Source organism: Neomonachus schauinslandi, chromosome 9 (genome assembly GCF_002201575.2).
Source record: "Neomonachus schauinslandi chromosome 9, ASM220157v2, whole genome shotgun sequence".
Classification (NCBI taxonomy): Eukaryota; Metazoa; Chordata; class Mammalia; order Carnivora; family Phocidae; genus Neomonachus; species Neomonachus schauinslandi.
Window position 1 is genome coordinate 122,352,195 of NC_058411.1, and position 27,286 is coordinate 122,379,480.

General features: G+C 41.1%; 1 protein-coding gene across 1 annotated transcript in view; it reads left to right on the plus strand.

Moving 5' to 3' along the window:
- The first annotated feature begins 222 nt into the window (after positions 1-222).
- The window catches only part of MTMR10 (myotubularin related protein 10), a 57,363-nt gene continuing 30,299 nt past the window's right edge, over positions 223-27,286 (plus strand). The window contains exons 1-3 of the mRNA XM_044918301.1: positions 223-282; positions 866-926; positions 19,100-19,288. Of these exons, the coding sequence (XP_044774236.1) occupies positions 223-282; positions 866-926; positions 19,100-19,288 (310 nt within the window). The remainder of the gene's footprint in view (positions 283-865; positions 927-19,099; positions 19,289-27,286) is intronic.

Sequence of the window (27,286 nt, forward strand, 5' to 3'; positions counted from 1 at the left end):
GCGCCCGAGTCGACCCGACTTTGCCCCGGCTCCTCCCCGCTCGGGCGGGCGCTCCGCCGTGTCCCCGCCCGTCAGTCCGCCCGGCCCGGCTGGCCGCAGACGGGGCCTGGGCGGCCGCACGGGCAGCTCCGAATCCCCGGGCGTCGGGAGGCGTCGGCGCTACTGCCGACCGGCGGCGGGTCCCGGGTTGCGACCCTGCCAGAGCGAAAAGGCGACGACACCATGTTCTCCCTCAAGCCTCCCAGACCCACCTTCAGGTCCTACCTCCTGCCGCCGCCCCAGGTAAACAACCCCCTCCCCGCGAGCGCCCCTCTCCTTGGCGCTTCCTGGGAGCCGCCGGGCCGACCCCCGGGAGGCTCCCCCGGTCTCCCTGTTCCCAGCCGCGCGATTGCCAGAGCCCGACGCCGGGAAAAGCGCCTTCTCGGGAGCCCGCACGGGCTCGGTGGAAACTTGTAAAACTTCGCCGCAGCCATTCTCAGCCCGGAGACCTGTGATCCGTAGTTTTGCCGTGTGATGAGACTCAAGGGAGTGTTTGGAGTTGGGTTTATTTAGTTCTTCGCCTGGCAGTTGTCCGCACTGTGGCCGCCAGCATGATTGCATCGCTTGTGGGCATCTGGTGGAGGAGGTTACCTGTCATAAATGTGAACACCTGGAAGCGGCAGAGGCCGTTTTAATATTTTTGTCAGACTCCCAATTGATAATGAAGAGATCTTTAAAAGATCTGGTAAAACGTGAAAGATTTTAAGGGGGCGGGGGAAATATGTGTCTGTTGCATGTGTCATCACTTAGAAAACAAAAATTGCTTTCGTATATCTCACGGGCAGAAAAAGTTTTGATCTTGATTTATTTTGCTGATGTATTTCAGACTGACGATAAGATTAATTCGGAACCGAAGATTAAAAAACTGGAGCCAGTCCTTTTGCCAGGTAAACATCAGAGTTTCAACAGATACTTTAGGAATGTGTTTTGGTCCAGGATTATTCTACCAACTAGTACTATGTGGCTAACTTCTCCCTTGTATTTACGTTAAACTTTACCTGGTTAAAAATCTAACGACTGAGATGACAGAAAAACTTGGTTAGAACTAAATAACAGCAACAAAAAGTAGTGATTAATTTGGTGTTTGTCCTTGAAAATGTAAGCACCCTAGAAAGCTCAAGAATATCACTACCTCATTTCTTTTTTTCTTTTTTTTTTTTAAAGATTTTTATTGATTTATTTGACAGAGAGAGACACAGCGAGAGAGGGAACACAAGCAGGGGGAGTAGAAGAGGGAGAAGCAGGCTTCCCGCAGAGCAGGGAGCCCGATGCGAGGCTCGATCCCAGGACCCTGGGATCATGACCTGAGCCGAAGGCAGACGCTTAACGACTGAGCCACCCAGGCGCCCCTCATTTCTTTTTTTGTCTCCTGAAATGTTCATTTTTGAAGCAATCATTAATTGGTTAGGTAGTGAGAGTACTCTTTGCCCTTCTTGTCTGCAACTTCATGCATTAATGATTAATAGGTCATCATTTTAGTAGTATGAAAAGCAACTTTTATTATGTTTGGGTCGCTATACCAATAACAAAGCTTAGTGAACATTGAATTACTTACTTGGCAGTTGTTTTTTTTGAAGGTGTCAGCTGTGTTTGCAGATTGTTTCAGTTTAGAATGGGGTTTCATGACAGAGGCTCTGCGAAACATTTTGGGCCCTGTAATCCTTTGGTATAGGGACTGTCCCGTGCATTTTAGGACGTTTAGCAGTATCCCTGGCCTCTACTCACCAGATGCCAGTAGTACCTCCTTCTCCACCTCCTAGTGTGACCACCAAAATGTCTCCAGACGTTGCCAAAACTTATTTTTTGTCTTTTGCGTCCAGGAGCAAAATCTCCTCCCAGTGGAGAAGCACTGGTTTAGAACAAAATTTACCTTGAAACACCTTAAGAGGTAGAGGTAGGAATTGGTGAGAGATAGGAGTTAAGTTTTAAAGCATATAAAATACTATTTAATTGGTGTTTTGAATTGTATAACAATTATGTAATAATTAGGAAAATTTGGTTGTTTAATATGATTCTTGCGTGGAGTAGCCAGATACCTAGGAAAGCCTGTTTTTTTAAACCTGAACTCTAATCAAATACCAATTTGTGCAGCTATTTTCAACATTTAAAAATCTTAGTCATTACTTAATGCTAAATCTAGTAAAATGATTAGAACTTTATAGGTAGTAATTGAATATGGAAACTTTATTTTGTGCTTCAAATTTTAAATGTTAAGTAGGAACAAACATATTACAATCAACCTATGGTTCAATATTATAGATGCTAACTCTTAAAAATTGTTTTCAACTTTATTATGGAACTTAGTTATAAATATTTTGCCTTTATTTTGTTAATGTTTTTTATCCAACCAGTGTGTACTAAAATAATCCTTTGTACTTTTCCTGAGAGTGAACAATAGAAATAATAAGTAACCTTTGCTCCCTGTGCATGCTCTTGTTTTAGCCTTAGTCACTCCAGGCATTTAAAAGTCAGCTGTGGGAAACAGTACTCATCTTAATTGAGTGAATGCCTATGAGCTATGAACTTTGGCTTCCTTTACTTTGTCTGAATAGGCCCTGTTCATAGGCCTTGATTTCCCTCTTCTGATATTATGATTTGGCGTTAATAAACCACAGGTCTTAGATATAAATGATAGTGCTTGATTTTTTAGGATTGCCTTTTATATTTAAGATATGCTTATGAAAGAGTTACTAAATATCAGTGAGCAGGAAGAACTACAGAATTAACTAAAAACTTACCTTTCTACTAAAAAGTCACAATTCTCTGGGGAAGGTATGAACTCATTTCCTGCCTGTAAGTGGTTTGTGAGTCCTAGAAAGGGCAGCTAAATGTAGATACTCTGATCCGTGTTACTTTTTCTTACATTGGCTCTGGGTATGCAAACATGATGGCTCTGGTACGCTGGGTTCTGTTTGCAGCTAACCTGTTTCTTACAAAACATTTAGCCAATCCTGGATGAGTGTGTCTTTTGCCTTCCTTCCTCACTCCTTTTCTTTCTCATCTTGGCCTTTCCTACACTCTCAGTTTCTTTCTACCCGGCCACCCCGTTTTGGTCTCTGTTTCCTGCTTCCCCTCTTGAGCCACCTGTCTGACTACCACCAGAACCTCCGTTGCTCCTCCTTTGGCCTGCGTCCTACTACTCGACCTGTGAAATCTGGAAGACAGGTGGAAAGTAATTGAGGCATTGGTCATCTAAAGACCTGGGCTAGGTTAGGGTTTTTACTAAGAGGGCTTAATAATATAGTTCTTGCCTTACTTATAGTCAGAAACCAAGAGGAAGCTTGGCCAAGTCAGCTGTGGCTTTACACAGGCACACAGAACAAGAAGTAATTGTTCAGAGATATAGTATTGCATGTTATACTTTGGCATAGTGCCTTGGGTTCAAGGATAGCCTACTTTAGTTGCCCAAAGTTTGAACTTTTACAAGCAGATGAAAATTAGACACGAAATGAATTGTGTGCAGTTACTGTGTGTTCCTTTGGAACTTAACAAGACTAAATTTAAAATGATCTTCATCTTTTATTAAGTGAAGAAAATAGAAGAAACTGGTAATTTAATTCCGATTGTGCTTTGTGGTAGTAATTTTCAGTTTGCCTGGTTCATGAATCTCCTTGAGGTAGAAGTTGTGTCTAATTCGGCTTTGTGGACTTGATGTCTAGTGCGGTGCATTGAGCTGCTGCTTGAGTGTCTGACCAAATGAAAGGACCCCTAGAACACCAGTTTGAATTGTTACCGTAGCCATACACACAGGCAGACAGACCAGCTCTCAGATTGAGTAGTGGAAGACTGTTACTTTTCTGCCATGTGTCTCTGCTGTCTCCCAGAGCCACACTTCTTAAGAGAATTATTATCTGAGCCTGGAATTGAGATACAGTGCCCTGTCAAGGCAGCTAGCTTTGCCTGGGCTTTCTCTTCATCTTCCCATCATTACAGGAATCTTGTTCTTTTAATGATTGTGTTGTATATGTGTAAAATCACCCCAATCCTTTTGAAAATAGGGAGAGTTTGAATTTTTAAATACATGTGTGTGCGTGTATGTTCCAGCATATATTTGTTAAGGGCAAGTACTGCCAGGCTATGTTCATATATTTTGGAGAGGAGGGCAGAGAGAGAGAGAGAGAATCTTAGGCAGGCTCCACACCCAGGACGGAGCCTGATGTGGGGCTTTATCTCAGAACCCCGAGATCATGATCTGAGCCAAAATCAGGAATTGGACACTTAACCGACTGAGCCACCCAGGCACCCCAGACTATGCACATATCTTTTTCGGAGAGCTGCAGGACTGGTGAAGCAGTTCACTGAGCACCTGAGCTGGGTGCCTGGCTCTCTGCCAGATGGGGAAAGTGCTAGAGGAGTGTGTGCCTGCATCACAGCAACGCCTTTGGACAAGGGAGAAGATAGTGACCTATATTACTCTTTTCCAGGATCTGGCTGGCATCAGATCTGGATGAAGTTTTTACCAGCCCTTGGTCCAGTTGAGAAAATTAGGAAAAATGCAGCTTTTGCCCACAGAGCTAAGCTGATTTGAAGGATTGTCCCGTATTCTGAGATTTTGTTCTTCCAGCTTCCTCGTTATAGATATATTCTCTGTTAAATGATGGTGGTAGTAGCTATGGCTTTAAAGAAGTTTTTAAGTTAGCCATATAAAAGGTTAAGAACTCTGTGTTGGTTGCCTGAATTGTTTTTATAGTATACCTGATTTGTGGAATCTGAACTAGAAACCACTTGATAAGGTTTTTATAATATCATAGATATAATTTCTTAAAAAGATTTATTTATTTTAGAGAGAGAGAGAGAGAGAGCACACAAGTGGGAGGGGCAGAGGGAGAGGAAGAGAGAATCCCAAGCAGATTCCTCGCTGAGCAGGGAGCCCAATGTGGGGCTGGATCCCAGGACCATGAGATTATGACTTGAGCTGAAACCAAGAGTCAGTGCTTAACCGACTGCACCACCCAGGTGACCCCATAGGTACAATTTAATGAGCACTTACACAGAGATCATCAGTAATTTTGTCTGCCTAGGAATCATTTCACTGTCTTCTGAAAAACTCACCCTCTCTCCTTTGACACATCGATCTTCCCCATCCCCACACTGCCTTGGGTTCTAGTGTGGCCAGCAAGGATAATAACCCACCCCCAGACTGCAAGAATGGGCACAGTTCTGCCTCTAGATATTTTCAGATTCCTTTTTGGTAATTCTGCCAGTGGCCGCAGTTCCAGGAAACCTGCCCCAAAGAGTGAAGTCCCATGTTTTAGAGAGAGGCAGAGGCGTAACACTAAGGAGGACTTCTGAAGGTGTTCAGGCTCCTGGGCTCCATTTTCCTTGAAGTCCAGCTAACACAAAAGCCACAGATTTCTTTTTACTTAGCTAGCTCCAGGCACACTTCTGATACTTTCAACTAAAATCTTTAATATGTAGCTTTCAGGTTACTCTTCATAACAGCTTTCTCGGGGAGGCACCCATTTATCTTCGTGTGCCCGATGAGATGACTGTAGTTGCACACGGTAGGTAACTTGCCCAGTACGCACAGGTAGCAAGGGCAGAGCCGGGATTCTGAGCCCCACTCCCAGGCTGTGCCTTTAACCACTAAGCAACAGGGCCTACCTGGCCGCACTGGTGACATGAGGGTACAGATTTATGCTTTGGAACTGGAGAGGGGGTGGATTGGATGTCAGCCTGGAAGTTCTCTAGTGAGGTAAAAAGAGCTCTGTCCTTGGCTGTGCCCTTTCCACAGCAGTGACAGATTTTGACCCAACTTGAGGAACAACTTTCAATTTCAGCTGCCAGAAAACGGACTGCCTTGGTGGCAGTGGACTTCCTGTCACTGGCCGTGCCGAAGCAGAGGCTGGTGGAATGCCAGCGGCTTTGTCATGAGGTGGTGAGCTTTGCAGTAAGTGGGCTTGCTGGCCTTTTCTCTCTTCTAACTCTAGGGCAGGATCTGATTAAGGATCTGTGAGGTGGGAGGGAGGATGGCTTGAAACACCGTGGCTAACAGTAACGAGTTCACTGTTCCACAGGTATCTAATGCATGTTCGTGCTGAAAAGCTGAAAAAGTTGGGGTCCTGCCCTTAGATGGTTTCAGTTCACTGGAGGAAATGCTTCAGGAGAGCAGAGGTGGCGAGGGCTCTGAGGAAGGTCACCGAAGCGAGATTGGGGGTTGGGGAGGTGTCAGGAAATGACTTCTGCCCTGCATCTTGAGTGCCTGCTGAGCCTCAGCCACCGTGTAAGGCTGTGTGTCCGCTCAGCTCTTTCCCCCTTCCCATCTGTAATGCCAGCAGCGCTTTCAGCATCAAGATTAACTATTAGATGGATAATGAATGCACTCATTGTCAGAGTCTTTTGTAATCGGATCAGGAAAGCATACGACCCTGGGCCATCTGGAAAATGAACATAGCCATTGTTGGGTAGATGTCTTGTTTATTTTTTTACATATTCACTGTTTAGACCATTTGCGTACTGTTCTTGTTTTCTGCCTCACTGTAATTCTTACTTCTTCACTTGCACGGTAAATCCCTTAAAGGTAGACGTTCTCTTTTGGGTGTTTTACGATTTGTGTTGTTTTTTAATACCTTTTTATAGATCGGCTTTAAAGATGATTGTAGGCTGATTTTTTGCAGTATTTTAATTCATACATACGTTGCTTTTGAAAGCACCGAAGGACTTGTGACTCCATTTGGGAACAGTGAGGCACATAACTGTTCTGTTTGTCCCTCACCTGTGGAGCCTTCAGAACAGTCCTCAGGCTGCTGCCACAGGACCACAGGCCAGCATTTCGTTACTCGCTTCCTCACTTTTGACCGTCGGTCTCTCTGCACCTTAGCTCCTGCTCAGAATATCTCTGTGAACTTGCACAAGTAAAATCCTACTTACCCAAGATAAAAATCCAAATTCTGTAACCCCTGTAATTTGCCAGCACTCCACCTTGCTGACCTCTGTACTGTTTCCTAGTGTTGATACTTGCCTCAGTCAGGCTGGTTCCTTTCTCTCTCCCAGATGCCTGATTCTTTATTTAGGCCTTTGTCACTGTTGTCATCACATGTTCTCTCGATCTCAGTCTTCTTCTGCCTTCAAGATTTCCTTCTGGTGGGCGCCTGGGTGGCTCAGTCGTTAAGCGTCTGCCTTCGGCTCAGGTCATGATCCCAGGGTCCTGGGATCGAGTCCCGCATCAGGCTCCTGCTCCCTGGGAAGCCTGCTTCTCCCTCTCCCCCTGCTTGTGGTGCGTCTCTCATTGTGTCTCTCTCTGTCAAATAAATAAATAAAATCTTAAAAAAAAAAAAAAAGATTTCTTTCTGGTTTCTTCCCAGGGTCTGCACTTCTAACCCTCCTTCAGCCCACTTACTGGACGTGCTACTTGATTACATGCTTTTCTGTATTGTGTGACCTGCAAAATTGGACCCTTAGTACCCACGATGGCATTAGACGTTTTGTGTTTGTCTTCCATATAGTTTCAACCTCCCTTCATAATTTTTAGGCCACTTTAATTCCTGAATTTATCTACAGCTAGGGTGACAACTGGTCCCACTTTGCCTGTGACCGTCCTGGTATTAGTGCTGAAAGTCCCGCATGCCAAGAATCCCCTCCGTTGCAGACAGCCAGTCACCATATGTAAAGCCATATATTGAATTCTTTATTGGCCTAAACACATTCCGTAGGTTAATTAGCCACTGTATACGGTAAGGCTTTGTCTTATCTTCCAAACTAAAATGTATTATGGGAAAATTTATTTTTATTCATCAAACATGTATTGATTTTCTAAATGTATTGACTTTCTAAATGTGGAAGATACTATGAAAGATGACATTTTTTGGTTCTCTGGAAGTTAAAAACTTTCTTAGCTATACCATTTTTGAAGATTTATTAATTTTAATTCTATTTCCTTTAATTGTTTTTATGGGTGGAAGGGTCTTGCGAAAACAAATTTTGATGATTTCTTGATCCCTTCCCAGGTTGTAGTAGAAACTCTTGACTCATCATCTGATTTAGATAGCTTTTTCTGCGGTGCTTTTTGCTTACCCCACAGTGAAACAAATTTCCTACTTTATCTTCCATGAGGCCTCCCCGTGGCTTCCCTCCAGTGGTGTGCTGGAAAGTGCTTGGTGGTGAAAATCCTCCCACCAGGGCTGATTGCAGGCTGTCAACTTGAGGGCCCAGAGCCCGGACTGGGGGTGGGGTGGGGCGGGGAACTGGAGATTGTCCTAAGCCAGTGCAGGCCGGCTAGCACAGCACAGCTCTGCCACCTGACAAGCGCAGGAGTGGTCTCTGGGAAAACTTCATGGCCCTCTGGAGTTCTGAAGCTTTGGATAGGCGCTTTCTTTCTTAGGGCACACTAATTCAAGATGAAGCAAGGACAGCCTCAGTACTCTTCTATTTATGTATCTATCCTGTCTAGGAAGAGGCCATATCGTATCTTTTTCTTTCCTGTCTCTAAGCTAGTGTTCAGGCCCCCCGGACCGTAGTACTTGCAGTAGCTTTAACAGTCCCTACCCAGTGTTACTGCTTTTTTATGGAGTATGAGCGGAAAATTGTTATGGGAGTGGACAGCTGTACTACCTGAGCCAAACATTTTAAAGCCTGGTTCCACGTGAACATAATCTAATGTTATCAAGTAAAACTCAAGCCAGGTTAACTTGACGCTTACTTAATTATATGCTTATAATAAGAAGACCCAAACAGAGCATCTCTCCAGCAGTGCCCTCCTTTTCATCCTCCCCTCCATCCCGCCCGACTTCTCTTTCTCTCCCAAAGCCTTGTTCCCATTTTCCGCTCTCAGCATTGTTTGACGCTTCAGTTTCCTTAAAAGACCACAGCCCAGAGAGTCCCTATTCAACTTTTGTTGTTACTTTTCTATTTCTTGTCCAGTTTTTTCTCAGTAGTTTTATTTCTAAATACACTTGGATTTACAAGAGTTGTCTAAGAGTGCAGATAGTTAACGTACACTGTTCACCCAGCTGCCCCTGATGTTAATATCTTACATGACCTTTTTAAATTTAGCTAAATTAAGAAATTAGCAATGCAAGTTTTATTCACATTTCCCTAGTTTTTCCACTAATGTCCATTAGCTGTTCCAAGATGCCACCAGGGATACCATATCGCATTTAGTCATTATGTCTCCTTAGCGTCTTTAGTCTGACAGTTTCTCCATTTTTACTGATGGACTGATGCATTCTTTCATGTTGGAGCCTGTATCCTTTTGAAATATCCTCCCCGCCCCCCTCCCCCCCCCGCCGACTCTTTCTCCTTCCTTCCTTTCTGGCATTCTGGAACTACCAGAGACTCCCTACTTATGTTGTGTTTCCTCTGCCCCGGCTCTGGAGTTAGCTGTTTTTGCAAGGATCTCAGGTTCCTGTCATTGGAGAATGGTCTTTAAAGACCAAGATCCATGTGCTCAATATGCTTTGTTGCTGGAGTGTCACGCCTTAGGCCTATAGGGGCCAAAGTAGAAAATATGCCCCTGTGATATTAACCCACGAATAGACACATCTCTCTCTGTTTCTGTATCCATCTGAATATATGTAAAACTTCTTAAGAAGCCATGTCTAGCAAACTTTCTGTAAGGTATCAGGCAGTAAATGTTTTGGACTTTGAAGGCCATAAAGTCTCTGTTGCAAGTATTCAGCTCTTTGTCCCGTGAAAGCAGTCATAGCCAGTACACAAACAAATAAGTATGGATATGTTTCAGTAGAATGTTACTTACAAAAACCAGGTCTGGACTTGGTCTATGGGCTGTGCCCAGCCATCCCCTGGACTCATGAAATGATTAAATGCATTCTCCTTTTATCTTTGTCTCATTCTCAGTGCATTCATGGGCTTGACATTTTACATTTGTGCCGTAAGTAAGAGGATCATGTTGCTAGAGAAGAAGGGCTGTCCTTGAGCGTGTGCTTTATAAATACAGTTGGCTGATGGTACTATGAGGCTGCCATGTTCTGTCTAATAAGACCTCCATCTCTTTCCGTTATCACTTCTCCCCTTCTCAGGAACCTAAAATCCTGTGGTATGGCTTTTTTTTTTTTTTAAGGAAACTTTTGAGTATAACATACATAAAAAATACATATGAATCTTTAGAGTTACAACTGAATGAATATTTGTAGCGTTGGTTTGAGAGTCCTTGGGCGGATGAGTTTGCTAGTCAAGAAAAGTGGCGCAGCATGAAGTGATGTAGGTTATACTTTGTGAGCCGGTAGTTTTAGTATGAAGAAATCAGTGTTACAGGAGTACGACATCTAACTGTGTGAAATGTGAATAATTAATTTAGGGTTTTGTTTTTATTTTCAAGTTAAGGGCCATCTTATAATTGGTAGCTAAGATTTCTTGGTGGGAAGAAAGGGTTGAGTATTCACTAGCCCACATTCTGATATTGGGAGGCATTGGGTTCAAAGAGCTATTGAAGATTTAAATTTTATGTATTCGAATTATTTGATGAGTTTCAATGTATAGTTTTGTCATTTAAAATTTTTTTCTCATTAGAATCCAGTTAAGACTAGTACTTTGAATCTTTAATTCAGTTTTGGTGCTTCCTGTTTCTGGATACAGTACATTTAATTTTATGTAAGCGTAGAGAAACAAATACTGGATTTGATATCAGAACACTTGGTTATAAGTTGAAAACTTCTTTTTTTTTTTTAAAGATTTTATTTTATTTATTTGAGAGAGAGAGTGAGAGAGAGAGAACACAAGAGGGGGTAGGGTCAGAGGGAGAAGCAGACTCCCCGCTGAGCAGGGAGCCCAATGCGGGACTCAGTCCTGGGACTCCAGGATCATGACCTGAGCCGAAGGCGGTCGCTTAACCAACTGAGCCACCCAGGCGCCCAACTTCTTATTATTTTTTAAATCTTAGGAAAGTGATTCTTTGGGTCCAAGTCCGTTACCTGCCATACCTTACAGGTTGTTGAAAGAATCAAATGGGAAAAATTTTGAGAAACTCCCAATACAGCTCCCTATGTATGTGGTAGGCAAGCACAGCAGTTCTATTCCTTTTTTCTAACTTCATGTGAGTTTATGCACGCAGCTTATCTCCTCACCCTCTTGGCTGCTTGGCCATATTAAATTCCTGGTTTTTGTTCTGTCTGGAGCACCCTCTCTTCTATTGGTGGTAGTTGCCTGATAAACCAGGGAGCAGTGAAGTGATTTAATTCATTCACATGTTCAACAGTCATTTAATAGACACCTACCTTGTGCTAGGCATTTGTCTAGGAACTGAAATTTCAGCATTGAGGAAAAATCAGACCACCTTCTGCCCTCATGAACATATGATCCTAAGGGTGGGACGGGCAGTAATTTAAAAATATATGTATAATTGTAGCTGTGTAAATGCTAGGTATTACAAGTATATGATGCTGGGGTTGAGGGATTTAATCTAGGCGGGAACATTAAAAAAAAAAAAGGGCATTTCTGAGAAAGTGATTAGGCTAAGGGAGAATATTCCAGGAAATGGGAACAACATGTGCAAACACCGCATCCAGTGGAAGCAGTATGATCCCTAGGAGGGATTAAAAGAGCACTATGGTGTGAGGGTGAGGAGGACAGTGGCAGAGGGTGAGGGGCGCAGGGCCTCACAGGCCATGTGAAGGAGGTTTGTCTTCGGGATGGAAAATTACTCAGATGGTTTAAGCTGAGAATTTGACCTGAGTAAATTTGAATTAAATCCTCAAGTAAATGGTAGGTTGCTGTTCTTAAAATAATCTTGTGTATTTTTAAGAACTTTGAATAAAAGTTATTATTACAACTCAAATATATCAGAACAGTTTTGTTGAGCGAAAGGATCGTTTTGAGACTATAGTTGCATTCTTGAATTGGTAGGTATTTGGGGCTTGTCAGCAAACAGGTTCTATCCACCACTGTTAAGGTTTTTACAATGATAAATATGGATGAAGTAGACCAGTACCCTCACTCTTCTACCATTGACCCTGGAGACGGAATGCTTAAAAATGTCCCTGGGTCTAATTGAATTTTAGATCTTGAAATTAAGGTTTATTTTAATGAAGACCACGCTTTAAATAAATTACTCCTTTCAAAGCACATTATAAATTTTGTTTTGACATCTTATGTTTCTTTCTTTAGTCTTCTCTTTTAATTCTGAAACTATATTTTAAAGTTTTATTGCCAAGTACTTTGAAACTATATTTTAAAGTTTTATTGCCAAGTAAGTTATAATTTGGGTGCAGAGGGAAACTCACTTTGGCTTTATGGAATATACCTTATTTAAATTTCTTTAAAAATCAATTTATTTAAACTAAAAAAAAACCAAATCAGTTCACCCATTTCTTCATCCTCCACCTCTGGCAAACACTAAGTTGCTCTCCATATCTAAGACCTTGGATTGTTTTTGTTTGTTTATTTTTTAGATTCCACATATAAGAGAGGTTATACAGTATTTGTCTAATTTCAGTTAGCATAATGCCCCCAAGGTGCATCCATGTTGTCGCAGATGGCAAGATTTCATTTTCTTTTATGACTGAATAATATTCCTATGTGGGGGAGAGGGGGAAAATATGTGCCACATCTTCTCTATCTGTTCATCCACTGATGGATACTTATGTTGTTTCCATATTTTGGCTTTTGTAAATAATGCTGCAGTGATATGTGGGTGCATATATTTTTTCATGTTAATATTCTCATTTTCTTTGGATAAATACCCAGAAGTGGAATTGTTGGATCATATGGTAGTTCTGTTTTTAATTTTTAAGGAACTTTTACACTGTTTTCTAGTGTCTGCACCAATTTACATTCCCACCAACAGTGTAGAAGGATTGCCTTTTCTCCACATCCTTGCCAACACTTGTTATTTCTAATCTTTTTGATAATAGCCATTCCAGCAGGTGTGAGGTGATGTATCATTGTACTCTTGATTTGCATTTCCTTGACATATAGAGCATCTCTTCATGTACCTATTGGCCATCTGTATGTCTTCTTTGGAGAAATATTTATTCAGATCTTCTGCCCATTTTTAAAATCAGGTTTTATGTTTATTTTAGCTGTTGAGTTTTATGAGTTTTTTTATATATTTTGGATGTTAGCCTCTTCTATAATTTCAAAGTATTTTCTTTCATTCAGTAGGTTGCCTTTTCATTCTGTTGATGGTTTCTTTTGCTGGGCAGAAGCTTTTTAGTTTGATGAAGTCCCACTTGTTTGTTTCTGCTTTTGTTAAAAGCTTTTGCTTTTGGTGTCAGAATCAAAAAATTATCACCAAGACCTGTGTTAAGGAGTGTACCACCTATGTTTTCTTCTAGGAGTTTTATGGTTTTAGGTCTAACATTCGAGTCTTTAATCCATTTTAAGTTAATTTTTGCGTATGATGTAAGATAGTGGTCTAGTTTCATTCTCTTGCATATGACTATCTAATTTTCTAAATACCATTTATTAAAGAGACTGTCATTTCCCCATTGTATACTCTTGGCTCCTTTGTTAGAAATTAATTGGCCAAATATGTGTGGATGGGTTTATTTCTGGGCTGTCTATTCTGTTCCATTGATCTATGTGTCTGTTTACCAATGGCCATATTGTTTTAATTACCATAGCTTTATAATATAGCTTGAAATCAGGGAGCATGGTGCCTTCAGTTTTTCTTTTTCAAGATTGCTTTGGCTATTTGGGTCTTTTATGGTTCCATACAGATTTTAAGATTGTTCTATTTCTGTGATAAATGCCACTGGAATTTTGGTAGAGATTGCATTGAATTTATATATTGCTTTGGGTAGAATGGACGTTTTAACAATATTAATTCTTCAAGTCATGGGCATGGGATATCTTTCCATTTATTTGTGTCATCTTTAATTTTTTTCACTAATACCTCATCTTCAATATACAGGGTTTTGGGTTTTTTTTTTTCCATCTTGGTTAAATGAGTTCTGGGTATTTTATTCTTTTTGATACAGTTGTAAATGGGTTTCCTTAATTTCATCATAAATGGATGTTGAATTTTGTCAAATGCTTTTTCTGTCTATTGAAATGATCATAGGATTTTTACCCTTCAATGTGTTAATGGGATGTATCACATTGACTGATTTGCAGATGTTGAACCATCCTTGCATGCCTGGAATAAATCCTATTCCCTCATGGTATATGATGGTTTTAATGTATTATTGAGTTTTTCTGTTTGCAAGTATTTTGTTGAGGATTTTTGCGTCTATGTTCATCAGGGAAATTAGCCTGTTATTTTCTTGTGCTTTTGGTAATTTATTCAAACTGTTGACAGTAATAGAGTCCCCAACCGTTATTGTATTGCTGTCTTATTTCTCCCTTTAGGTCTGTTAATATTTCCTTTTTATATTTAGGTACTCCAATGTTGGGTGCGTAAGTATTTACAAATGTTACATCTTCTTGTTGGATCGACCCTTTTACCATTATGTAGCACCCTTCTTTGTCGGTTATCACAGTCTTTGTTTTAAAGTCTGTTTTGTCTGATGTAAGTATAGATATGCCAGCTTTGGTTTCCATTTGCATGGAAAATCCCTTTTTCCATCCTTCTTTTTCAGTCTGTGTGTCCATACATCTAAAGCGAGTCTCTTAGAGGTAGCATATAGATGGGTCTTGTTTTTTTATCCATTCACCCACTCTGTATCTTTTGATTGGAACATTTAGTCCATTTACATTTAAAGTAATTATTGAGAGGTTTGTGCTTATTGCCATTTTATTACTTGTTTTCTGGCAGTTTTTGTAGTTCCTATCTGTTCCTTTCTTCCATTGCTCTCTTCCTTTGTGGTTTGATGGCTTTCTTTAGTGGTATCTTATATTCTTTTCTCTTTATCTTTTGTATATATACTATAGGTTTTTGCTTTGTTTTGCAACCATGAGGCTTGCATATAACAACTTCTATCTGTTGCAGTCTATTTTAAGTTGATAACAATTTAAGTTTTATCCCATTGTAAAGCTCAAGATAATTACTCTTCCCACCCACACTTTATAGTTTCTGATGTCACATTTTACATCTTTTTATCTTCTGTATCCTGTAACCAAATATTGTAGTTTTAGGTAATTTCTTTTGTCTTTTAACCTTCTTAATAGCTTTAGACATAATTAATCCGCTACCTTTACTATATGTGTATCTTTCCAGTGAGATGTAATCTTTCATATGTGTTCTTGTAATTAATTAGTGCCCTTTCTTTTCAGTGTAAAGAAGTCTTTTTTAACATTTCTTGTAAAGCCAGTTTAGTGGTGATAAACTTCTTTAGCTTTTGCTTGTCTGGAAAATTTTTTATTTCCTCTTCACTTCTGAATAATTTTGCTGTGTAGAGGGTTTTTTTCTTTCAGCACTTTGAATATGTAGTCACCGTCTCCTGGCCTGTGCAGTTTCTGCTGAAAGGTCTGCTGATAGCCTTGTGGGGCTTCCTTGTCTGTAATAAGTTGTTTTTCTCTTTCCACTTTTAATATTCTCTCCTTGTCTTTAACTTTTAACATTTTAATTGCAGTGTGTCTTGGTGTGGGTCTCTTTGGGTTGCTCTTGTTGGGAACTTCCTGAGCTTCCTGGATCTGGATGTCTGTTTCCTTCCCCAGGTTAGGGAAGTTTTCAGAAATTATTTCTTCCAATAAGATTTCTCCCCCTTTCCCTTCTCCTGGGAGCCCTATGATGCAAATGTTAGTTCATTTGATGTTGTCCAGTAAGTCCTTTAAACTATCCTCAGATTTTCCATTCTTTTTTTCTTTTTGCTATCCTGATTTGGCTGGGTTCTATTGCCTTGTTTTGAAGTTGACTAATTCTTTTTTTTTCATCTAGTCTGTTATTGAACCCCCTTGGGGCGTTTTTGGTTCAGTTACTGTATTCGACAACCCTGTGACTTCTGTTCAGTATCTTCTTACATCTTCCATCTTTTTGTTCTCATTGTGTTCGTACATTTTTTTTTCCCAGTTCTGTGAGCATCTTTTTTTTTTTTTTAATTTAAATGCAATTTTAAAAATCTGTGAAGTCAGAAAAGCTATCCTGAAAACTGCCTCCTTCAAACAGTTCAAGAAAACTCATTGTGCTTGACACACAATGTTACATTAGTTTCAGGTATACAACTTAGTGATTTGACAGCTTTACACATTATGTTCTGCTCACAAGTGTAGCTACCATCTGTCCTATTGCATAGCTATTACAGTATCAACGATGTATTCCTTATGTTCTGCTTTTTATTCCTCTAAGTTACTCATTCCATAACTGGAGCCCTGTATCTCCTGCTCCTTTGCCCAACCACCCACTGTCTTCCCCTCTGGCAACCATTAGTTTGCTCTCTGTATTTATGGTTCTGATTTTGACTTTTGTCTATTTATTTTTTTAGATTATACTTACGAGTGGAATCATATGGTATTTGTCTTTCTCAATCTGACTTACTTTTAGTTAGCATGATACCCTCTAGGCCCATCCATGTTGTCTCAAATGGCATGATCTCATCCTTTATGGCTGTGTAATATTCCATTGTGTATATATACCACATTTTCCTTATCCATTTGTCTATTGATGGATACTTATGTTGCTTCCATGTCTTAACTGTTGTAAATAATGCTGCAATAAACAGGCGCACTTTTATCTTTTTGAGTTAGTGTTTTCATTTTCGATGAGCATCTTTACCACCATTATTTTGAACTCTTTATCAGGTAAATTACTTTATTTAAGTTTTTTCTCTGAGGTTTTATCTTGTTCTGTCATTTGGAACATACTCCTCTGTTTCTTCACTTTGCTTGACTCTCTGTGTTGGTTTCAATATAGTAGATGAAACAACAACCTCTCACAGTCTTGAAGGAGGGGCCTTGTGTTGGAGATGAACCTTATTGTTCAGCCCTCCCCCAGCTCTTTGTTCAAACCATCCTGCTTGTCCAATCAGCCTATTATATTTTTAATAGTTCCCAGTAGTTCAGGATGTGCCAAATCAGTCAGTGTTGCAGAGGGGAGGATCTCAGCACCTAGATTCCAGCTGACTGGAAGCCAGACCCTCAGGCATCAACTTTTTAAGGTATGCAATATATAGATAGTCTTGTGGGACCACAAGCGTAAGCCCTACTGGCCACGAGAGCCAGGAGAGCTGGAGGTGTCTCCTGGGTAGAAGTTAGAAAAATCGGTGCTCCAGACAAGTGTATGAGCTCTTTTCTGGGTGATACTAGTAAGCTGGTGAAAGGCAGAGGGAGAACATCAAGATGGCCTCCACAGCCCACTTTCTTTGACAGCAGTTCTCTAGACCACTAAATGTATGCCAGACCTGAAGCCTGCTCTAGCATAAGCAGAGGCCTCCTTCGGAAAGACTGGGGAGAGGGGCGGGGGTGGTGGTGCCTGTCTCCTGTCTGTGCAGCACCCTAGGGGTGGTTGCCTGCCAAGAACCATCTCTCTCATTGCCATAGGGTCATGGTATCCAGAATGTAAACCCCCCTGGGGGCCACTAGAGCCAGATGATCAAGGGGTGTCCCCTGGGCAGCAGTGCAAAAACTATAGGACTCCAGACATAAAAGCCAGGACATGAGAGGCACGTAAAGTGCCCCTCCAGGAGACCCTGATGACCTGGAGTGCTGCAGAGCGTGAGCACAAAGAGAGCACACACCCTCCGAGGTTTCTCGAAAGGATTACAGTCAGACCCTAGATGTGTGTGTCATTAGAAACTTGCCCCTCAGGCCACGGTTGTGATGTTTAGCTAATGGTCCTCCTTCACAGAAGGACTGTGCTCCTGGGTCTGTTGCCTCTTGCTGTACCTTGGGGGTGGTAGCTGCTTAAGAACTCTTTCTCTGGTGGTTACAGTCCTGTGGGACTTATCAGTGAAAATCTCCTCCTAGAGCCACATGATGGAGAGATGTCCCCTGGCAGCAGGCACAAAAATCAGAGCTCCAGGCAGGGGTACAAGCGCCTTTCTGGGTGACACGATTATTACAGTCCCAAGGGACAAAGAACAGAAGCTCCCCTGGCCTTCAGAGCCAGGTGATCAGGAGGTGCTCCCTAGTTGGCAGCCACAAAAATCAGGGTAATAGATGTATGTAAAAGCTCCCTTCTGAGAGATCCTGGTGCTCTGGAGCACAGCAGAGGGAGTGTGTGAATGTGGTATCCACTAGTCTCGGTCCCCAGAGAGTGTTCCAACAGGCTCCTAGATACATGTGTTAAATAACACACCTGTCCTTCAGGCCAGTGTTTTAATATACACAGGTAAGCCTCCTTCACTTTAAGTCTGGGCACCATCACTGCCTCCGACTTGGGCCCCCGGGTTTGTGAGTCTAAGTGTCTGAGCCTTTTAAGAGCAGTTTCTCAGATCTGTAGGGTCTTGGGACACAAGCCTCATTGGTTTTCAAAGTTCCATGTTTTGAGGGCTTGTCTCTCAAGGTATGTGTTAAAACTTGGGATGCCTTATGTACCATTTGAACCCTTCACTCCTTTGGGTTTTGAGTTGCATGCTGGTTGTGGGTCACCATGCAGCGATGGGGTTTATAGTGAGATTATGTCCCAGCCTCTCCTACCCGCTTGCATATGGTTTAGTTCTCATTTGCCCAGTGGGTAGCCATCACTCAGCTAGCCTTAAGGGTTTTTTTTTTAAGAGGAAATTGTCTGTATGTAGCTATAGACTCAGTACGTCCACGAGAGGAGATGAGTTCAGGGTCTTCCTAGCTCACCATCCGGAACCCTATTTACCAATAATAGATTGTATTAATTTTGAGGTTAAACCCAAACTCTGTTTCTCATCACTTAGTAAAGGAATCAAAGAAATTGGTTTGGGATGTAAAGTCACATGTTAATAAAACACAAATATCCCCTCAAGCAGTACTCTGAAGAAGAGAGAGTAGTTTCTCTCTTCTCCAGAATGCGTTTCAGTAAAAGATAACGAGAGGCAGTATCACGTAGCACTAAAGAATGCAGACTCAGTTTCAGCCTTTCTGTTTGAACCATTTCAGACCCCTCAGCTCTTCGGGCCTCAGTTTCTGTGTCTCACAAATGGTGGGCAGCACCTTGCTGTTGTGAGGATGAAAGCATCTGTGGTGCCTGGCACCTGGTGGGCCTCCAGGGTTTGTTCTTACTCTTGTCACCATTGAAGTAGTCCTCGTAGGCCACACGGTGACTGTAGACATTTTATGGTATAATTGTAGCTCACACAATATTTTTCTTTTTTAAAAGGAGAAATTGTCGTAAATGAAGTCAATTTTGTGAGAAAATGCATTGCAACGGACACAAGTCAGTACGATCTGTGGGGAAAGCTGATCTGCAGTAACTTCAAAATTTCCTTTATTACGGATGACCCGCTGCCGTTACAGGTGTGTGTTATTTGTGTGCTGTTTTATTGGATCAAGGATTTGACTCTGAGCGGTACATGTAATTACATAAAGCACAGGTATGGAAAATTACAATAAAATCGTTAAGTGATTAACAATGTTGGGAACGTATTATATTAAACTTCAAAATCGTAAGGAGGATGTTGGGATTCAAGGAGTAGAATTTGTGAGATGGTTGGTCACCTTGCTTTTTTATCTCCTGTGATTTTTGCTTGGATATTCTTTCAATAATGGAGTTAGTATTTTCTTTCTTCTGCATATTTTAAATTGCTTTTAAAAATGAAGCTATCCTTTTTTTTTTTTTTTTTACTAGTCCTAAAGAGAAAAGCTTAAGTATTTATAGCAAATAATTGTATAAACACAGCACGTTTTATAAATTACCTAGTATTTTTTTTTTTTTAAGATTTTATTTATTTATTTGAGAGAGAGAGAATGAGAGAGAGCAAGCACATGAGAGGGGGGAGGGTCAGAGGGAGAAGCAGACTCCCTGCCGAGCAGGGAGCCCGATGCGGGACTCGATCCAGGGACTCCAGGATCATGACCTGAGCCGAAGGCAGTCGCTTAACCAACTGAGCCACCCAGGCGCCCCTAGATTTCCTAGTATTTTTAACCAATTCCTTTTCTGAAACATCAAATTCTAATTTGAAATTTCAAATTTCCAGTACAATTAGAATGAAGAAAAATATTAATAAAATTTGTCTTTAATAACCCTCTTGCCATTTTATGGTCTCACTAGAAAACAGTAGTATCGTTGAATTTTGGTTTTTAAAAGTTCAGGTATTCGTATGATTAACTTAAAAATTCTGGACTTTTCCTTGGCTCTTCTGTTTTGGTTTGTAAAGTGTTATGTATGTACTTTTATCCCCTAGATTTTTATTTATAATAGGAATTGTTCTCTAATCAAATATTTGGATAATTAATGTAAACTTTTGACAGAAGTGTCTGACTCCGGATACATATATTTCATATAGTCATTCATTAGTTTACCAAAATATTTAAGTTACATTTGTGTGTTTATTGCAAACTATTGTAGGTATATTTAGACTAAAGGCATTTACAGATACCCAGTATATAGACATACTGATTTGTTTGGCTATACACTTGGGGTTTTCCCCTTTGTTTTTAGCTTCATTTTTATCTGTGGCTGCAGACTTCACTGTAAATGAGATGCATATACTTAAAATAGCTCACATCTCATACCACTGATAGGGGAAATAAACCAGTACTCTACTGACAGCAGGTTAATGTGTCACCTGTGTTCTCATTTAAAAATGGGTATAAAGTGTTTGTTGAGGGGGGGGCGGAGCAAGATGGCGGAGGAGTAGGAGACCTGGATTTCGTCTGGTCTCAGGAATTCAGCTGGATAGGGATCAAACCATTCTGAACACCTACAAACTCAACAGGAGATCGAAGAAAAGAAGAGCAACAACTCTCTCATCAGAAAAGCGACCACTTTCTGGAAGGTAGGACGTGCGGAGAAGTGAATCCGAGGCGATATTCGGGAGGATAGACGGCGGGGGAGGGGCCTCCGGCGGCCGCTTCTGGCAAGTGATAGAGCCGCGGAGCCCAAAATCGGAACTTTTAAAAGTCTGCTCCACTGAGGGACGTCACTCTGGTGGCTAAGCGGGGGGTGAAACCCTCCGGGACAGTGTGGTCTCAGGACCCACGGGTCACAGAAAGACCGGGGGTGCCTGAGTGTGGCAGAGCTCCCAGATATTGGAGCAGGGAAGCCGGCTGCAGAGGCGGAGCCCAGGCGCGGGCTCTCAGCTCGGGGTTGCCATAAACCATGATCCGCGGCACAGTCGGGCCCCTGCTCCTCCAGCAGGGACCCAACAAGCGGCAGATCCGGGGAGACTCCCCTTCCTCCCCCGGGAGGAGCCGCGCGGGAGTGCACCGCAGGGATCTGCTGGGTTTGGAGACTCCACCCGGGGTCGGGTGCCAGAGATAGAAACGCGCGGTCACAGGCCGGGTGAGCACGGAGTGCGGCTGGAGACCGGGGAGACGGGAGTGACTGATGGCTTTTCTCTGGGGGCTCACTGAGAAGCGGGGCCCTGAGTTCTCGGCTCCTCCGGGGCGGAGATTGGGAGGCCGCCATTTTCATTCTCCGCCTCCAAAGCTGTACGGAAAGCTCGCAGGGAACAAAAGCCCCGGAGAGCAAACCTGAGCAGATTACTTAGCTGGGAGGGGGCAAGGGCGGGGCAATTCTGCCTCCGGCAAAGACATTTGGAAACCACGGCAACAGGCCCCTCCCCAGAAGATCAGCGAGAACAGCCAGCCAAGACCAAGTTTACCCATCAATGAGAACGGCAGAACTCCAGCTCTAGGGGACTACTGCACATAGAATTCATGGCTTTTTTACTGTGATTCTGTAGTCTTTCAAAGTTAATTTTTTTTAACTGTCTTTTTTTCTTTTTTTTTCTTTTTGAATTTTTCTTTTTCCCTTTTTCAACCAACATCTTATCAATCCCTTTTAAAAAAAAAAAAAAAAACATTTTTATTTTTCATTTTTAGAGTCATATTCTATCCCTTCATAGTAGTTACCTGTATTTTTGGCTTATATATATAAGTTGTTCTCTCTTTAAAATTTTGAGATAGTTTCTAATAACAGATCAAAATATACCCTAAATCTCTAGTATATGGTGTTTTCTATTCCCCTGCCTGATCACATCCTCTCCCTTTTTTTTTTCTTTTTTTAAATCCTCTTCTTTCTTTTTTCAAACAATTTCTTATCAATTCCTTTTATAAAATTTTTTATAATTTCCATCTTTACAGTCATATTCCATCCCTTCATCAGATCAACCCTTATTTTTGTACATATATAAGTTTTTCTTTCTTTAAAATTTTGGGAGACACTTTCTTCTAAAAGACCAAAATACACCCCAAATCTAGTGTGTGGCACTGATCTATATACCAGCCTGATCATATTTGATCACATTCTGGTTTTTTTGTTGTTGTTGTTTTGTTTTGTTTGTTTTTGTTTTTATCTTTTTCTTTTTTTTCTTTTTCTTTTTTCTCTCTTTCCCTTTCGTTTCCCACTGCTTCAGGTTTTTTCTGATTTGTTTAGAGTATATTTTCTGGGGACGTTGTTACTCTGCTAGCATTTTGTTCTCTCATTAATCTATTCTCCTCTGCACAAAATGACAAGACAGAAAAAATCACCTCAACAAAAAGAACAAGAGGTAGTACCGACTGCCAGGGACCTACTCAATACGGACATTAGTACGATGTCAGATCTAGAGTTCAGAATCATCACTTTAAAGATACTAGCTGGGCTTGAAAAAAATATGGAAGTTATTAGAGAAACCCTTTCTGGAGAAGTCAAAGAACTAAAATCCAACCAAGTAGAAATCAAAAAGGTTATTAATGAGGTGCAATCAAAAATGGGGGCGCTAACAGCTAGAATAAATGAGGCAGAAGAGAGAATCAGTAATATAGAAGATGAAATGATGGAAAATAAAGAAGCTGAGAAAAAGAGAGATAACTACTGGATCATGAGGGCAGAATTTGAGAGATAAGCGATACCATAAGACGAAACAACATTAGAATAATTGGGATCCCAGAAGAAGAAGAAAGAGAGAGAGGGGCAGAAGGTATAATGGAGCAAATTATAGCAGAGAACTTCCCTAATTTGGGGAAGGAAACAGGCATGAAAATCCAGGAAGCACAGAGAACCCCTCTCAAAATCGATAAAAATAGGTCAACACCCCGACATCTAATAGTAAAACTTACGAGTCTCATAGACAAAGAGAAAATCCTGAAAGCAGCTCGGGAGAAGAGATATGTAACCTACAAGGGTAGAAACATTAGATTGGCAACAGACCTATCCACAGAGACCTGGCAGGCCAGAAAGGACTGGCAGGATATATTCAGAGCACTGAATGAGAAAAATATGCAGCCAAGAATACTCTATCCAGCTAGGCTGTCATTGAAAATTGAAGGAGAGATAAAAAGCTTCCAGGACAAACAAAAACTAAAGGAATTTGCAAACACAAAACCAGCCCTACAGGAAATCTTGAAAGGGGTCCTCTAAGCAAAGAGAGAGCCTAAAAGCAACATAGACCAGAAAGGAACACAGACAATATACGGTAACAGTCACCTTACAGGCAATACAATGGCACTAAATTCCTATCTTTCAATAGTTACCCTGAATGTAAATGGGCTCATTGCCCCAATCAAAAGACACAGGCTATCAGACTGGATTAAAAAACAAGACCCATCGATATGCTGTCTGCAAGAGACTCATTTTCGACCCAAAGACAGCCCCAGATTGAAAGTGAGGGGGTGGAAAACCATTTACCATGCTAATGGACACCAAAAGAAAGCTGGGGTGGCAATCCTTATATCAGACAAATTAGATTTTAAACCAAAGACTGTAATAAGAGATGAGGAAGGACACTATATCCTACTTAAAGGATCTATCCAACAAGAAGATCTAACAATTGTAAATATCTATGCCCCTAACATGGGAGCAGCCAGTTATATAAGCCAATTAATAACAAAAGCAAAGAAACACATCGACAACAATACAATAATAGTGGGGGACTTTAACACCCCCCTCACTGAAATGGACAGATCGTCTAAGCAAAAGATCAACAAGGAAATAAAGACTTTAAATGACACACTGGACCAAATGGACTTCACAGACATATTCAGAACATTCCACCCCAAAGCAACGGAATACACATTCTTCTCTAGTGCTCATGGAACATTCTCCAGAATCGATCACATCCTAGGTCATAAATCAGGTCTCAACCGGTACCAAAAGATTGGAATCATTCCCTGCCTATTTTCAGACCACAATGCTTTGAAACTAGAGCTCAATCACAAGACAAAAATCAGAAAGAACTCAAATACATGGAGGCTAAAGAGCATCCTACTGAAGAACGAATGGGTCAACCAGGAAATTAAAGAAGAATTAAAAAAATACATGGAAACCAATGAAAATGAAAACAAAACTATTCAAAATCTTTGGGATGCAGCAAAGGCAGTCCTAAGAGGAAAGTATATAGCAATACAAGCCTTTCTCAAGAAGCAAGAAAGGTCTCAAGTACACAACCTAACCCTACACCTAAAGGAGCTGGAGAAAGAACAGGAAATAAAGCCTAAACCCAGCAGGAGAAGAGAAATAATAAAGATCAGAGCAGAAATCAATGAAATAGAAACTAAAAGAACAGTAGAACAGATCAACGAAACTAGGAGCTGGTTCTTTGAAAGAATTAACAAGATTGATAAACCCCTGGCCAGACTTATCAAAAAGAGAAGAGAAATGACCCAAATCAACAAAATCATGAATGAAAGAGGAGACATCACAACCAACACCAAAGAAATACAAACAATTATAAGAACATATTATGAGCAACTCTATGCCAGCAAATTAGATAACCTGGAAGAAATGGATGCATTCCTAGAGATGTACCAACTACCAAAACTGAACCAGGATGAAATAGAAAACCTGAACAGACCTATAACCACTAAGGAAATTGAAGCAGTCATCCAAAATCTCCCAAAAAACAAAAGCCCAGGGCCAGATGGCTTCCCAGGGGAATTCTACCAAACATTTCAAGAAGAATTAATACCTATTCTTCTGAAACTGTTCCAAAAAATAGAAATGGAAGGAAAACTTCCAAACTCATTTTATGAGGCCACCATTACCTTGATCCCAAAACCAGACGAAGACCCCATCAAAAAGGAGAATTACAGACCAATATCCCTGATGAACATGGATGCAAAAATTCTCACCAAAATACTAGCCAATAGGATCCAACAGTACATTAAAAGGATTATTCACCATGACCAAGTGGGATTTATCCCTGGGCTGCAAGGTTGGTTCAACATCCGCAAATCAATCAATGTGATACAATACATTAACAAAAGAAAGAACAAGAATCATATGATCCTCTCAATAGATGCAGAAAAAGCATTTGACAAAGTACAGCATCCTTTCTTGATCAAAACTCTTCAGAGTATAGGCATAGAGGGTACATACCTCAATATCATAAAAGCCATCTATGAAAACCTACAGCGAATATCATTCTCAATGGGGAAAAACTGAGAGCTTTCCCCCTAAGGTCAGGAACGCGGCAGGGATGTCCACTATCACCACTGCTATTCAACATAGTATTAGAAGTCCTAGCCACAGCAATCAGACAACAAAAAGAAATAAAAGGCATCCAAATTGGCAAAGAAGAAGTCAAACTCTCACTCTTTGCAGATGATATGATACTTTATGTGGAAAACCCCAAAGACTCCACCCCAAAACTGCTAGAACTCATACAGGAATTCAGTAAAGTGGCAGGATATAAAATCAATGCACAGAAGTCAGTGGCATTCCTATACACCAACGACAAGACAGAAGAAAGAGAAATTAAGGAGTCGATCCCATTTACAATTGCACCCAAAACCCTAAGATACCTAGGAATAAATCTAACCAAAGAGACAAAGGATCTGTACTCAGAATACTATAAAATACTCATGAAAGAAATTGAGGAAGACACAAAGAAATGGAAAAACGTTCCATGCTCATGGATTGGAAGAACAAATATTGTGAAGATGTCAATGCTACCTAGAGCAATCTACACATTCAATGCAATCCCCATCAAAATACCATCCACTTTTTTTAAGAAATGGAACAAATCATCCTAAAATTTGTATGGAACCAGAAGAGACCCCGCATAGCCAGAGGAATGTTGAAAAAGAAAAGCAAAGCCGGCGGCATCACAATTCCGGACTTCCAGCTCTCTTACAAAGCTGTCATCATCAAGACAGCATGGTATTGGCACAAAAACAGACACATAGATCAATGGAACAGAATAGAGAGCCCAGAAATGGACCCTCAACTCTATGGTCAACTCATCTTTGACAAAGCAGGAAAGAATGTCCAATGGAACAAAGACAGTCTCTTCAACAAATGGTGTTGGGAAAATTGGATAGCCACATGCAGAAGAATGAAACTGGACCATTTCCTTACACCACACACAAAAATAGACTCCAAATGGTTGAAAGACCTCAATGTGAGACAGGAGTCCATCAAAATCCTAAAGGAGAACACAGGCAGCAACCTCTTTGACCTCAGCCAAAGCAACTTCTTCCTAGAAACATCGCCAAAGGCAAGGGAGGCAAGGGCAAAAATGAACTATTGGGACTTCATCAAGATAAAAAGCTTTTGCAAAGCAAAGGAAACAGTCAACAAAACCAAAAGACAACCGACAGAATGGGAGAAGATATTTGCAAATGACATATCAGATAAAGGGCTAATATCCAAAATCCAAAAAGAACTCATCAAACTCAACACCCAAAGAACAAAGAATCCAATCAAGAAATGGGCAGAAGACATGAACAGACATTTTTCCAAAGAAGACATCCAAAGGGCCAACAGACACATGAAAAAGTGCTCAATATCGCTCAGCATCAGGGAAATCCAAATCAAAACCTCAGTGAGATACCACCTCACACCAGTCAGAATGGCTAAAATTAACAAGTCAGGAAACGACAGATGTTGGCGGGGATGCGGAGAAAGGGGAACCCTCCTACCCTGTTGGTGGGAATGCAAGCTGGTGCAGCCACTCTGGAAAACTGTATGGAGGTTCCTCAAAAAGTTGAAAATAGAGCTACCATATGATCCAGCAATTGCACTACTGGGTATTTACCCCAAAGATACAAAAGTAGAGATCCGAAGGGGTACATGCACCCCGATGTTTATAGCAGCAATGTCCACAATAGCCAAACTGTGGAAAGAGCCAAGATGTCCATCGACAAATGAATGGATAAAGAAGAAGTGGTATATATATACAATGGAATATTATGCAGCCATCAAAAGGAATGAGATCTTGCCATTTGCAACGACGTGGATGGAACTGGAGGGTATTATGTTGAGTGAAATAAGTCAAACAGAGAAAGACATGTATCATATGATCTCACTGATATGAGGAATTCTTAATCTCAGGAAACAAACTGAGGGTTGCTGGAGGTGGGGGGTGGGGTGGGAAGGATGGGGTGACTGGGTGATAGACACTGGGGAGGGTATGTGCTCTGG